The following is a 15,162-nucleotide window of genomic DNA, read 5'->3' on the forward strand; positions in this document are numbered from 1 at the left end:
GCAGGTCACCAGCAGCGAGGGGCCCCGGCCTCCCCTGCGCTGGGGCGTCCAGCAGTTGCATCGCTGCACGGCAGTGAACAGCAGGCTGTGGATCCACATGGCGTTCTGTGGCGTGGAAGGGTTGCTCTGCTAAGGAAACAGACTACAAGCAGCAAGCTGAGCCTGAGCCACGACCTTTATAGGATATGGGCCTTGCTCACGTCTGGTGTTTGATGGATGATACCCTATTTTGCTTATCTGCATTTAAAAAATATTTCCATAATAAACATTTAATGTTTTTGAAATTAAAATTCCTAATAAGTTATTTTCATTGTTTTAAATGAGATGCAAGAGTCCCTACAGGGCAGGAGGCAATTTTAGCTTAATGTACCAAGCCTCTTGTCAAATCTATAATTGAATAAAATTATAAGTAAACAAATTAAACTATTAAACAGTATCAGAAAAAGAAAGTCATTAGGCTTGTCTCTGGGTTTTCAGGATGGTGGAGGAGACCTGTCCATAGCGCCAGTATCTGCCAGTGGACCATCCTCTCTGGTGCCGGTGACTGAATGCCACGGATGGGCCGGTGTTGGCAGGTGGTCAGTCTGGTGTTTGTGTTTGTGTTGGGAGGGAAGGGGATGCTTCGTTCACTCTCAGCATGTTTTCTGAAAACCATGGTTCCTGAATTTGCCGATTTTTTTTCATGGTACAAAGGATTGAACCACGGCCTCACGCACACTAGGCAAGCTCAGTCCCACTGAGCTACATCCTCAGCTCTTTTTATTTATTTTCAAGAGAGAGTCATGCTAAGATGCCCACCCTGGACTCAAACCAGTGATCCTCCTGCCTCAGCCTCCTGAACAGCTGGCATTGCAGGGCATGACAAACAGTGGTGTTTGACCTTGACTATATATTAAAATCATTTGTGGACCTATAAAAAAGAATGGATGCTTTAGTCCCAGCCCTAAGGATTCTGATTTTGTTTATCTGGGGGGACTAAGAAATTTATTGTTAAAAAAGAAACAAAAGAGACTTTCTGGCTAAATCTTGTCCACCCGGAATCGAGAACCATTGTGTAGAACACGTGTTGGCAAAAGCTTTCCGTGAAGGGCCAGAGAGCAAATCTGTTGTGCTTTGAAGGCCGTGCGGCCCCACTGCAAACTCAGTTCTGCCAGTGCAGAAGGAAGGCACAGAGACACAAGTCGATTTTATTTACAAAAGAAAGGCATTAGCTGGATTTGGCCCAAGACTGCAGTTTCCTGATGCCTGCTATCAGAGATACAAAAAATATTATTAAATAATTACCTATTTTTTAAAATAGCGGTAAAGCCTGAGACTAAACCCTGCTGTTTCACGATGTAATGGGAAACGTAGGATTTGAAGTCGAAGCCCTGAGTGCAGACCCTAAATGGGCTGTGTGGCCTTGGGGAAGTCCCTAACCTTTCTGGTCTTTATTTTCCTGCCTCTTGGTGCTGAGGGCACTAGCAGCGAGCCCGTCACAGGCTGGTTATGAAGACCAAGTAGGACTAGGTCCAGGGCCGCACTCCATACACCGAGAACGCTGAGGAGGAGCACTTGCTGCCCTGCATCTTGTGGGTTAGTGTGTAAGAACATTAAATATTTAGGAGTAAAGCAAAGTAGAAAACTTGAATTAAATGTAATAGAAACATGAAGCCCAGGGAAAAATGAATTACATGTAATTCATTTCCATTTTCTTCTACCAACAAAGTGACTTCCAATTGGTAGAAAGAAGAGGATCCTAATACATAGCACATTTGTCCCAAAGGGTTTTCCTAGCAAGAAGCGCTTTCATCCTGGTTGGAAAACTTGGAAAATGGCACAGCCTGGAGGGGGCGGCCTGGGGTGCCGCCGCGGGCCCGGTGAGCTCCCTTCAGGTAGGCCAGTGCTGTGGGGCAGACAGCAAACTTCGGCCGGGCCGTGGGGAGGCAGTGGCGCCCTTAGGTGGGAACGCTTGGCAGAAAAGAGAAAAAACGGTGTGGCTCAGAAGGGCCAGGCTGACAGGACGTCACCTCGGGGCAGTGTGGGTGGGCGTGTGAGGGGCCGGTGGGAGAGGGGCACTGGGAGGGAGCTCGGCCCCGGGCGTCACCCCTGCCCCAGCCCTGGCCGCCGTGCCCGCGCTGCGGGTCCCCTCTGCCGGGCTTCCTCGTGGTGGAGCTGGTAGCCCAGAACTGGGCTGTGCGCCGAGCAGCTCTCTCGTCACTCAGCTGAAGGCAGCGCCAGGCACATGCTTGCCGACGTCTGTTTGCCGCACTTAACACAAACCCGGCCTGCACAGCTCATTGCAGGTCCGCACCGAGCGCGCGCCGAAGGCAGTGTGGCTGGCGGGGAGCCACACGGTGTCACCAGCTGTCTTCACTTTAAACCCTGCCCTCATTAGGAGGAGTCCACCGCGGGAGGTGGCCTGGAGCAGACAGAGGCTGAGCCTGGAGGCTACAAGCCCTCCGAGTGTCATCCAAGATCCTCTTCCAAGATCCTCTTCCGGGTGGGACCTGGGGACTCGACGGCTGCCAGCTTCTCTCCCAGGGCTCGGGTCCGTGTGGTTCCGGGCAGGCGGCCTCCGAGAGACTCAGGGAGCCGAGTGCGGGAGGGTCCGCGTCTGCTGACTGACCTGGACACAAGGCTACCGTGCTGGGGCAGCAGACTCAGTCGGCGGCCGGGGCCCGGCTCGACCTCCGAGTGTGCACGGCGCTGGGTCTGTTGCAGACACGGCCTGAAGGCTGGGGCTTGGGGCAGGACGGTGGTGACGCAGGCTTGCCCTGAAACCTCACCTCCCATCCAGGTCCAGGCGGCTGGTTCTACTCGTCTCTGTCACTGGGGAGCGATGACTAGATCCAAAGGGCCTCTGTCAGACTGTTTAGCTGGAGCCGCTGCTGGCCCTTGGCTCTTGAGGTCCGCACGCGGAGCTCTCCTTGGGGGTCTGAGGAAGAAGGGCCCTGTGGGCCAGCGAGACGCTGCCGCCGGGCTCGGGCGGTGTGCTCTTCCTTCAGGTCTAGACAGCCACTGGCCTCGGTTTCCAAGTCCCGGAAATGGAGAGGCCCTCAGGACGCGGTTAGGACGAGGAAGGGTGCTGCGAGGGGTCAGGAGCAGTGGTGAGGGTGCACGCGCGCGCACACACACAGATGCACACACGGGCACACTCAGAGACACACGGAGACACGGACGCACACTCAGACACACACAGACACGCGCACCCCGGAGGAGGAAGCATCCTCCCGAGACCGCGTGCCTGGTGGTCAGACAGCACCACCCAGTGGGCACCTCTGGTCACTGCACGAAGCCGGCCGCGTCCCAAGGGCCAGGACGCCCACACCTCCGGGGCCTCTGTCGGGCGTCGCCGCCTGCGTGGTCCTGAGCAGAAAAGCTGAGAAGTGAGAGGCCCCTGCCGCATTTCACAGCATGAAGAGGACGTCGCCGGGGAGAGCCTGGGTCTTGCCCGCTGTTGGCCCTGGATCGGGGGCCTTGGCAGGAGGGCAGAGCTTGGGCCAGGCCGCTCAGAGGAAGGTGGGCTCCTGCTCTGCCTTGATCCGGCTCGGCACACTGCTCACTTATAGACGCTGTCAGGGCAGCCCCGGCCTAACATTCCTGCGCCCCGTGTAGAACCAGGAGAGCGCTGCAGCACTGAGGCTGTTGCCGGGCAGGGAACGAAGGCATAGCCCTTGGTGAGGGGCTCCTTCCGGTTCCCCCCGTTCCTGCCCTGCCGTTTAAAACCGGGCTGGGGCCACACAAACTGCCTGGGAGCCAAATGCACTAGGGGCAGAAGGTGACAGTGTAGACAAGGATCTCATTTCTCCTTGCCTTCTTACTGGAAAGAAGAAAACCTGTTATCTATGATGGGGCTTTTTTCTTTGTTGGGGGTTGGGCAAGGTTGCCCTTCGCAGTTCAGGCTGGCCTTCAACCCACTATGTAACCCAGGCTGGCCTCAAGCTCACGGCCAGCTTCCTGCCTCAGCCTCCCTGAATGTGAGGGTTACAGGCACGCGCCACCACACCTGGCTCTTTTTTATGCCTAGTAACTTCACGAAGACCCTAAGTTTAGGGTCAAAGGAGGCCAAGGAAAATGGAGAATCTTCTGAGTCAGGGTGACACACTTCATAGCAACTGTAAGTTTTTTATGTCAAATGAACACGAACCTTTATTTCTTAAATAAGTTTATTAGAACCAAACTATTTAAATAATTTTATTTGTTTCATCCTTTGGTAGATGAGAAAAATAATTACAAAATACAGCATACGGAGGACAGCCACAGTACACATTACTAAAACACAGTCTACTTCCGGCCAGGTGCAGGCCCAGAGGCCTCAGTGACAGGCTTGGGGTTCGAGGAGTCCCGCCATCCCAGCTGCAGCTTGGTAGCACCAGGCAGGCGAGCAGCTCCCCGTCGCACCTGAGCCGCAGGGCATTCTTCAAACCCCTAGGAGAGGGATGCAGAGGGGTGGGCGGAGGCAGGACAGGAGCGCCCAGGACCGCATGAAACTGTGCCGGCCTCTCCGGCTTTATCTGGTCTGGAGGCTTGGCTGATCCTGAGCCACCCTGCCCAGGGCGGGCTTCCTCACTCAGCTGCAGTCGTCGAGCCTAGCCTTCCAAGTCCGTGCCGCAGCCTTGCTGGCTCACCTCCGAGCCCTCCAGCTGGGGTGAGCTCACGGGTGCCGAAGGGCCACTGCTGCCAGAGGACCCACCACCTGGGACTGGCTTCGAAGAACCCGCAATCCTCCAAGCCAATCAGCCTCCTCAGCCGCTCAGAGCCACAGGGGCCAGACAGGAGGAAGGTGGCCAGCTTAGTGCCTGGGCAGCGCGTGTCCAGGAGGAACAGATGTGGGCACACGCGCTGTCAGGATTGCACATGCTTAGGGCCGGCCCGGCCGCGCATGGTGTAGGACGTCCACGAAGCAGCCTCCGGAGCCTCCATATTTTCTTTTTCTTAGAGATCTGAACAGTCTGAGACTAGGAGTGCAAGGTAGTCCCACCATTCCAGCTGACTGCAGTGCACACAGCAGGCCAGGTCTGCACTCCACGGGGCAGGTGCTGGCCGCTCCAGGACTCTTAGGAGCCAGCCGGGCGGCCCAGGCAGGCGCTTCCTTGAGTTCTCCGGGTTCGAAGAGCACCAAGCACAGGACCTGGGCAGCCCGGCCTCCTATGCTGTCAGGGGAGGGGGTGGGACGGGCAGTGGGAATAAAAATAAAGATGAGTCCAGACCAGCACCTTCAAATTAACAAACTGTAATTGTTTTCCCAAAGATACATTTTTTCATACACATCCATCATACACTGTAACCAAAAAAAGCAGTGTACATGAAATAGGAGAAAATAAATTAAAAATCCATAGCATAAGTAAGGAGGCTCTAGTCTGGAGCACGGCTGAGTTTCTAGCCTAGGAGAGGCTTGAGTTTCTTTGTAAGAACGCCTGCTAGCAAGGGTCCAGCACGTGGTTGGTCGGTCTGTAGTCAGTCTGGAACTTGAAACAGTTTGTGTGTTTAATTTTTTCCTTAGCGTTTAGAATAGCCATCATTGTCCTGCAATAGGCAGAGCTATCACGTCCAGGAAAAATGAGGGAGGGAACCACAGAGGCAGCGTGAGATCCAAATACAGCATTCAAAGGTAATTGGTCCAGTGGTGCCGGGAGGAGGGCGCTCGGGCTTAGCCGTCTTCCTTCGGGGGTGTGTACCAGCCTGTGGAGAACGGGGTGGAGGAGCGGCGCGCGTCAGCCTCCTGCCTGGGGGGGCCCCGGGGCTCCCCAGGGCCACAGCAACAGCCCGGGAGGCCCCCGGGAGGGCAGCGCTTGGGGAGGAGACCTCCCACCTGCAGGCTGTGAGCAAGCGAGAATGCGGCCAACTTGAGGGGCCCAGGGAAGCCGGGAAGAGGGCAGCACCCTCTGGTGCTCGGCGGAGGGCTGGGCCGTGAAGGGGCGGCAGCGAGACTGAGACAAGGGGCACGCGTCACTCGGCTCGAGTGGAGCCCGCAACCCGGGAGCGCGGACTCCTGGGACCCAGCTCTGGCCTTACCGTTTTTTTCGTGGATCTGCACCAATGACTTGTAGGACTGTTGTGCTCTCGTCAGACTGTACTGAGACTAGGAGAGAGGTCTCGGATGAGGCGAGGCGGTGGGCCTGACTGCCTCGCCCCAGGCATCCCGCCCAGCGCATCCCCAGTCAGTGCAGCCCCAGTGTGGTGCTCTGCTGAGCAGAGCCCCCCTGCAGAGCCGACCCGGGCACCTGCAAGGCTGAGGAAGCCTGGGGCTCCAAAGCCCTGCTCCTCTCCTCCGGCAGCACCAGCCCGGGGCCTTGTCCTCCTGGTTCCCCAGGGCAGCCCTGGCCACTAGTGGCCCAGACCACGCTGCGCTCCAGCTCGCCCCACTGGCCCAGGCTCCTTACTTTGTTGGCTCCGAACTGCACTCGTGCTTTGCCCTTCACCAGCGTGGCACTGATCTGCATGATCACGGACTCTATGGAGTAGGCACTGCTCCAGCCCTGCGGGACGGGAGGGACACAGCAAGCAGTCGGGATAGCTTCCTGAGAAGCCTTCTGCTCGTCCTCCAGGCCGGCGCGGCCTCTGCGGAAGGGTCCTGCCTCAGCCCAGCACAGCGCCCCGTCTGCCCGACAGACGCAAGGGCCACACCGTGCCTGGGGTCCACTAGGGGGAGCTCAGCCAACACCCCCAGGCCAGCAGCAGGAGACAGGCTCACCTGCTTGGTGAGAAGCTCCATGCAGATGGCACCTCCGCCCAGAACATACCTGTGCCAGAAAGGTCAGTGAGCCGAGCCCCGAGGCCCTGCCTCCCCCTGCCTCAGGAGCGGCCCTCTTCCCCCGGCCCAGCCACTCACCCTCCGGAGAGGACTGGAGACACAACCCTGACGAACGGTGGGTCAAAGGGAAAGTTATCCTGAAGACAGGAAGGGAGAAGGGGACAATGAGGGAAGGCAGAGCGCACAAAGGACTTCCGGCCACGAGGACACCTAGGCCAGGGAGGGAGGGCCGCGGGCAAAGGCTCACTTTAAAAGAGAAGTTAAGCAGGATGAAGTCGGCGCCTTCCTTCTCTTTGAGGATCTGGAGGTCATTGTGCAAAGCGCTGTCCTGGTCAACTCTGAGTAACAGGCCTGGGCTCAGGCTCCTGCTGGCACAGATGGCCACGCCACACCCACACCCGCTCCTGGGACCCTGGAGATCCCAGAGCCAGCCGCTCCACCACACTGCCCAGCTCCCTGGGACCCCCACTCACTTGAGGAGTTTGACATTCCAATCGTACAGACTGTCATTCACGAGTTCGACTGCATAGTTTCCTGGGAGGAGGGAAGCTCAGTGTTAGGACAGTCCAGGGCCGAGTGGCACCCATGCAGGTCCCACTCCCAAGACGGAAAGCAGCTCAAAGGCTTGACACGTGCCCCAGATGGACACACAGCCCAACCCAGGCCCCTGGCCTGAGGAGCTCCAGGCCTGGCCTGCAGTACTCCGAAGCACCTGTGTCCCAGAATGCCCCATTCCTGCCACCATTATATCACATCCTTTATGATGGACTCCCATCCAGGCCCCTCTAGGCAAACTCACCGCCTTTGAAACTCTGTGACCGGTATATATCCCTGAGCTCCTTCATAAGCCGGTCAGTGGCCTGCACCGAGCCAGACACTGCACCCTGCAGGGAGGGAGGAGACATCGCTCAGCTGTGCGTTTGGAAGCACACGCTGGACCGTGGGGGCAGACTCGGGGAGTCTCGCAGCTCGCCCAGGGCCAGAGGAGGGTGGACGCCCCCACACTGGGCAGCTCCCTAGTGATGGGATGGATGCCACTTCCCAGCCAGGGCCCCACCCCACCCAGCCGCTCCCTGCACGGCACGTACATTTAAGTAATCTTGCCTCTGGTTCTTTTTAATTTTCTCAAGGATGGCCAAGTTTTCTTTTCCAATGCCATCGTCTTCCGACTTCTTGCCCTCAGCTGGTTCTTCCTCTTTCATTTCATAGTGGTCTAGGTCCTCAGTGTCCTGCGGCACCGGGGGTGGGAGTGGAACAGGAGAAGACAGTATAGCTCGAGGGTAAGGACTGCTGCCTTCCCAGCCCCACTTGGCCTGGGGCCGCAGGTCAGGAGCGGTCTTAGCAGCAGGATACTCTTCCTGCTCCCAGAGAAGCTCCCAGCCCCACTACCCCAGTCTGAAGAGCAAAGCTCCTGAGCTAGGCAGCGAGCTACAGCCAGGACCAGGACCTCCTCGGAAGCAGAAACTCGTCCATGGTTCCCAGCAGAACGACTCTGCTGGCACTGTGACTGAATGCTCAGGTTCTCAGGTGAAACTGCTGTGCCCAGGGGTGCTCAGGGCCCCAGGCCTAAGGGACAAACCGGGATCGTGAGCCATCTCTACAAACACTGGGCCCGAATCAGAGGCGCCCAATGCCACACGAAAATGGGGAACCCAGAGAAAGAAATGGTAGGTCCAGAACAGAATCAGTTTTCTTTCTGTGGTAATGGGGTAACCTACAGCCTTGCACATGCTAGGTGAGCACTCCACTCTGCTCCTGGGCTGCATCCCCAGCCCAAAATAAGCCCTTTCTTCACCCAACTTTAATTGAGCACATTCCCTGTGCAGTGGGAGACCATGTCCAGGGCCAGCCCCTCAAGCCAGGGTTCAGCGGAGGGTTGTGCACAGCCTGGGAGGAGCCCGTGTCCTGCACTGCCAGCCAACTTACAGAACCCGGGATGTTAATTCATGGTGGGAAACAAAGGGATCAGAGTGCTCCCCACTCTGGCAGGACACAGTGACCTCCCAGTTATTCCATCAGGAGCTATTATCGAACAAGCGCTTATCATGCTAGTGTCCCTTCTAGACGCTACACACTGGCTCACTCTGTTCTTCAAAGCGCCGTATCATTATTCTGTTATCTCCATTTGCAGCCAAGGAGGCTAAGGTCTATGGGGTCAGCTGTCGTTTCTAAAGTCGGAGCTCTCAGTGGAGCCGAGACTTAAATCCGGCTGCCTGGACCTGAAGCTTGAATTCTTTCCCACTATATTACATCCTACAAGAGCACGTTTTCAACCAACATGTTAGGTAAATCACTTACCAGTCCTAGTGTGTAATATGATAAAGTATTTTATGTGCAATACCTCATTTAATCTTTAAGACAAAGAAATGCAGTATAAATTACAACACCATCTTACAGACAAGAAAACTGCAGCTTAAGTGAGATTAGACAAAACTCCCCATTTAAGGGGACCAGGATGCAAACTCAGGTCAGTTAAACTATACAGCTGCATGAAGTTAAATTTATCAAACTTTCATTTGGCTCAAGCAGACTTGTACTTATTTTCGGGGCTGAGTATGACTGTCTTGTCTCCTCTTCCACACAGGCCACTCCTCCAGGTCAGTAAATCTGTCTATATTCCTCTCACGTCTTTCTCTGCCCAGTTCCAGAGAGCAGCTATTTAGACCGGGTCCGCAACGCTGCTGATGGCCAGAGCCTCCCACCAACCCCGCCCCCCAGAAGCCTACCTCAGGCATCTCCTCATCTTCGTCTTCTGAAGACACTTCCTCCTGTGTGCACTGCAAGGGAGCAGACGGCCATCAGAGCCCCGAAGCCAAGCGGAAGGCCTGCCCTGACCCACTCCCGGCCTCCAGGTCTGGGGGCTGGGCACTGGCCCGCCATGCTGCCATCTCCCAGGGAACGACTGCCCCACCAGCCCATTATTCTCCTACCCTGTGCCAAAGAACAACAGAAGAAAACAGCTACTCCGGTTACCCACCTCTTAGGTCCCAGTTTACCTCTCCTAAGAAGCCCTCTTTCACTTGGCCTTCTCCAGACTGACACTGCATTCGTGGTTCTAAACAAGGGACCTGAGTCCCCCATGGCCACCCACTGCCACTGCTAAAGATAATGTCAACCTGAGGGACACTGCCAGGGAGCGGGTTTGGACAGAGGTGACGCTGCTCATGCTCCATGCAGCTAGGTCCCCATCTGGAGAGGAGCAGCTGGGACTTGCACACGTGCGTCTGTGAGCAGGTGGGGAGGGAGGAGCCACTGGAGATCTGCCTCAATAAACAAGCATCCACCGAGCGTTCTGCCAGGCGACTCTGTACCCAGGGCCCAAGCCCCTCGGCAGGCGGCTCACCTGCTCTGCTGGCAAGGGCTGATCCAGCATCTCCACATCCGGATGCTGAGGGAGGTTGTAGAGTTTACACAGGTCAGAGATGATCCTCTTCAGATGCTGCAAAAGCTGGGACGGGGACCGGAGACATCAGGTTCTCCTTCCCCACTTGTCTCGCTGGCTGCACAGACGAGCCCTTGGCTAAGTTCCCAAGTTGGTACCTAGTCCTCTAAACGGGACAGACCATGCAGCTGTGGAAGTGAGTCCCTTGGTGTGCCCATCCTGGGGCCACTGCGGGAATCTGCCTCTGGCTTCAGTAAGCAACCCACACACAGCCTCCCGGTGTCCACCTTGCAGCATCACCCGCTGTCCAGACGCAGCTCCCTTTAACAGGGTGCCTGGGACATGGCCTCACAGGGATACGCGTGCTCCTAGCCCATGGTCCCTCACCAGAGTATTCCCTTTCTTTATGTCCACCAGCCTCTCCAAAACAGCAGCCAGGTTAGGGTCATCAGACTCCACGGACCAGATGGGGGGCACAGCAGGGTACGACTCCTGAGAGAGCAGGGAGAGCAGTCACAATGGGCGATCCCGGGAGAGGCCATATTTGGTCTGCCCACCCCAAGCCCTAGCCCTCAGAAGAGCCCGGCCCAGCAGGCCAGTGTCTAACCAGGCAGCTCCCCAGCCAATCCTAGATGACCAGTCCTGGAGACTCATTCCCCGGGAAGACCTTTCCTGGGAAACAACCTGTAGCTTCTTCTTTCCTGCACAGTAAAGACCAGGGAAAGTAGCACAACCCAACTGCTAATGGCACGGAGGACCCCGCATCACTGTACAGCCTCTCCAGGTTCCAGACTTGAAGCTCTAACTATATCCACCTCAGGGTCCTCCAGTCCTCTGCTTTCCAAACTCCAGAGTCAGGGGAGGAAAGAATTACATAGATGGATGGGGGAGGAAAAGAAAAAAAAACCCACAAAGACTCTTCTAGGTCATCAGGGAAGGAGAGACAAAAATGAAACTGAATCTCCAGAGCAAAGGAAGGGAGGCAGACTCTCCCCACACTGCTCCCAACAGTCCCTGAAAAATCAGTTCTCCCCACCTCTCCCTTAGGAACCTGCCACCTTCTCAGTCCAGGCGTGGGCTATAGGGATCCACATGGCAGGCTGCAGGAAGCCTACGCTGCTAGCTGCTAACATTCCCGGCATTCCTGAGCCAGAATGCAGAAATCTTGGCCAGACTCCCCCCTGCCAAGCCAAGGGGGCCAGTTCAGAAGGGTCTCCTTTATAGGGGCCACAAGGGAACCTGGCTGAGGACCCCTAAACTAACTTTCTGCCAAAGACAAACACAGTAGATGTCCTCTGGCAACAGACAGTGCAGCTAGATGGTGCAAATCCTACCCTTAAGGAATCAGAAGCTTAATTCAAGAATAAAACTAAATCCCAAGATTTCCACACGTGCCAAGGTAGCATTACCCACTACTACTGAGATCTTAGTTCTGCCACACTCTACCCCTCACAATGCTGAAGAAAAATATGAAAAATGCTCAGGTCTCAACCTGACTAAACCCTTCCTGGTCTTTCCATGGTAACTTCTCCGGGGAGGGGGAAAGAGAAAGGGGACACAAGTTTTGGTGGGGCACCGTCCAACCAAACCATGACCTTGTCTGATAGAGGAGAGGGATGGAAAACATCACGTCAACCGACTCTAGGCCCACAAGCACCACAGAAGTCACAAGTCTGCCTTTCCCCAGGCTACTCCCATGTGCAGCTTGCCTGCCTGGACAAAGTACTGTCCGACAGCGCCCTACTGCTGCTCCAGCAGGAAGAAGATGGTCACAGCAGGGAGCACACACTTGCTAGGCCTCACAGGACCAGACATCCCCAATCACCCAAGACCAACCCTTCTCAAAGCAGAATAAGCTGGGTGTGGCGGCACACACCTGTAGTCCCAGCACTCAGAGAAGCTGAAACAGGAGGATCACTTCAAGTTCGAGGCCAGCCTGGGCTACATTTCAACTTAAGGACACCCTGAACTACCTAGTGAGACCCTGCCTCAAAAAAGAAAAAAAAAAAAAAAAAGGTAGACTAAAGCAAGAGACTGTAAGGTGTCTCCTAATCCAGTACACAGTACTTAGGATGGGATAATGCTAGCTAGGGAGAATTGGAACTGTTACTGCTCACAACAAACGGGTGGCCCACACCCATCACTTTACCACCATTACCAGGAAAGGCCACAACCTGGGCAGCTGGACAATCCGTAAACAGGGAGAGGAGTGGTAACTACCACCAGCTGAGGGAGAGTTGCAAGTTACACCAAAATAAAAGGGAATCCAAAAGTGCCAAAGTGGTCAATGAACTGTGAACGACCACTTGGTAATACTGAGAGCAAAGAGGGTCTGCACAAAGGATGCCTGACAGAGAACCCACAGGTGGTAACATCTTAAGTCAAAGGAACTGCTGAGAGTGATCATCACCGAAACGTGCAGAGTTCCACGCTAGGTCCTTCCGGCTGGGGTCAATGCAGAGGCTCCAACCGTGTAATTAGAATGCAGCGAAGAAGGGGCATTTCTGGGTAGCAAAGTAAAGGAGCAGGAGGCCAAAGGCACCAAGATCATGAACCTTGGGACGTGGGCGAGTTCGTGGAAGGGGGCCGTAGACAAGCCATATGTCGAGGTATCCCTCGCTACCGGGGGGTCAATAGTTGTGTGAGCGCACGGCAGAACCTCAAGCTGCAAGGCGAGTGTAACCTGGAGAGACAGAGCTAAGCCCCGGGAGGGGCTTTGGCCTCCCAAGTCCTTCGACTGCCAAGAGCCGGATGGGGTGAGCCCCAGATCCCCGACGAGCCCCCTCCCCACCCCGCCACAGGCGTACGCGAGGGTCCTCACCGTGATGTTGCAATGGATGCGGACGGGATCCCCGGGCACCGACCCCCGAGGGGGCAGATGCGGTCCGGGCGCGGCCCCGGGCCCTCCGGCCCCAGCCAGCAGGAACTCGCAGCTGAGCTCGTCCAGGCAGGCGCTGGCAATGCGGAAACGCTCGTGGCCGCGGTGGAAGATGGACTCGAGCAGCTTCAGCTCCCGCCTCAGGCAGGGCCCCGGCCCCGGGCCCCCTCCCGGGCCGCCTCCGGCCCCTGGTGCCGCCCCCTGGCCCCCCAGCTGCTGCCCCGGCCCCGGCTGCTGCTGCCCCTGCGGCTGCGGCTGCTGCATCCTCCGCTCCGCTCCGCTCCGGGGCCGGCGGGCCGGGAGCCTCCGGCCTCCGCTCCGGGCTCCGCCGCCGCCGCCGCCGCCGCCGCCGCGGTCCGCACTTCCTGATCCCCCCTTCGCCAAGATGGCGCCGCCGCCACCTCCGGGACGGCCCCCCCTTGCTCGCCGCCTCCCCGCCGCCGGAAGCCGCGCGCCCCTCCTTCTCCTGCTCTGCGGCCCCGCCTCCGTCCCCACGTGACCTGTAGCTCTGGCCCTCTGCACGTGGCCCCTCGGTCCTTCCCGCCCCTTGTTCTCCCCCGTCTCCCTCCACACGTGACCCAGGGCGGCAGGCTCCTCTATGAGCGCCTCCGTGCGTCCTTACGTACGTTGTGCGAGTATGCGCGCCGCGGCCCATCCGCAGCGCTCCCCCGTCACGTGACCCGGCGCCTCGTGCTCCCAGGGTCTCCCCGCGCGGGACTCCGCTTCCTGCTCTCGGTCTCTTTCTCCGCCCCCGGGCAGCCGTGGGCCTGCGGGGCTCTGAATGGGCCGAGAAGAAAGCGTTGCAGTTGCCGCCGTAGGGGCTTAACGCAGCGCCGGGGCCGCGCTGTGCCCTGCGCAGGGTCCCCGGCCTCTGACCTCCGTACGCGTGCTGTCTCCCCTGAATGAGGGCCGTGTGGTCGGGAAGGAACCAGGAACCCAGACCCGACAGGCTTCGTTTCTCCTGGCCCCTGCCTCTGACTCCTTGTTCGGCCTGGATTAGCCACTTCCCGCTGAGCCTGAGTGACCACGTCTGTACAAAAAGGCTTTGAGGAGGAGGTTGCCCGTTTGGCCTACTCGCAAGGATTCGATGCGAGGAAACTGGAGTTTTGAGTTCCAGGTCCCCTCAGGGTAGTCAAAGCTGACCTTTGGCGCTTTTCAGACCCCGGGGTTCCCCCCACCTCCCAACCCCGGGTCTGGACGAAGTTGGAGAGGGATTGCGTGGGGTTCCTGCACAGAATCAAGGAAAAAAAACTCCATTAATCTGTCAGTAGGATCGAAGAGGACAGACTCAGGCGGATCCCGTTCCCCATACCAAGCCTAAAGAGCTAACACAGTGTCGCAGTGGTCCTGGCGGCTCTAGGGAATAAGTGGCAGGCCCTCCAGGCTCTCGCTAGGTGGCAGTATTACAAAGGACAAACCTAGCTGAGATTCCAGAAATCGAACTGGTAGCTCCTCTTTCAAGGGCAGGTGTCAGGCTGTGGTAGGGCCTGATGGATTCGGCAAGGTTAACTTGGAGCTTGAGCCACTGGCCATACCATCCTCTTTCATCTAGACTGTAATGATAAGCCCTTGTTGGAAGCTAACTGTGTACTTTGGCTCCCTTGCTGAGATACTCATCCATTCCATGGCATTTGTGGAAGGCCTTCCTTGGCCGTTTGATATTAAGGAGAGTGCGTGCCCATGGTCCCCTTGGGAACTGTTTATCTTGTCTGGGTGGCATAACATTTAGCTCCGTGTCACTTTTGGGTGTACAAGGTGATAGCATAAAAGGCTATGGTAAGAATTCCCACTGAGCATTTCCTGAGCCAGGGTATTTCCCAAATAGTTCTAAACTCCCAACAATATTTCAAGATAAGTATGTGTATCCTTGTTTTACAAGTGCTTGTTAGGGTATAGATCTAGCATGTCCTCCAAAGGGCTTGTGCTTAGAGGCGGGGCTTTAAAAAGGTGATTGGCTCCCAGGGGTGCTGTGCTCATTCGTGGAATAACCCAGAGATGAGTTCACAGCTAAGGGTACTGGTGGAGGTTGAGCCTGGTGGGAAAGGGGGTGGGGTCGCTGGTAGCATGACCTGGAAGAGTCTGTCTCCCTCCAAATCTTCCTCTCTCCTGTCTCTCTCTGTCCACTGCACCTGGGGGGCAGGGGGGATGATGCAGACAACTTTCCTC

The 15,162-nt window shown here is 56.7% G+C and overlaps 1 protein-coding gene across 1 annotated transcript; it reads right to left on the reverse strand.

Moving 5' to 3' along the window:
* Window positions 1-5,199: 5,199 nt before the first annotated feature.
* Window positions 5,200-13,339, reverse strand: Ube2q1 (ubiquitin conjugating enzyme E2 Q1). The gene is made up of 13 exons (XM_004871344.3): window positions 12,940-13,339; window positions 10,506-10,610; window positions 10,080-10,184; window positions 9,463-9,513; window positions 7,825-7,965; window positions 7,536-7,620; window positions 7,210-7,270; window positions 6,984-7,074; window positions 6,815-6,873; window positions 6,677-6,725; window positions 6,366-6,461; window positions 5,998-6,064; window positions 5,200-5,664 (listed from the first exon to the last, which is right to left on the reverse strand). The coding sequence occupies exons 1-13, from the start codon at window positions 13,258-13,260 to the stop codon at window positions 5,633-5,635; spliced, it is 1,263 nt and encodes a 420-aa protein (XP_004871401.1). The 5' UTR covers window positions 13,261-13,339; the 3' UTR covers window positions 5,200-5,632.
* Window positions 13,340-15,162: the final 1,823 nt, after the last annotated feature.

This window comes from Heterocephalus glaber, unplaced genomic scaffold (assembly GCF_053883595.1).
Source record: "Heterocephalus glaber isolate CG9 unplaced genomic scaffold, H.glaber_assembly_v1.0 deba00001795, whole genome shotgun sequence".
In the NCBI taxonomy this organism is placed as follows: domain Eukaryota; kingdom Metazoa; phylum Chordata; class Mammalia; order Rodentia; family Bathyergidae; genus Heterocephalus; species Heterocephalus glaber.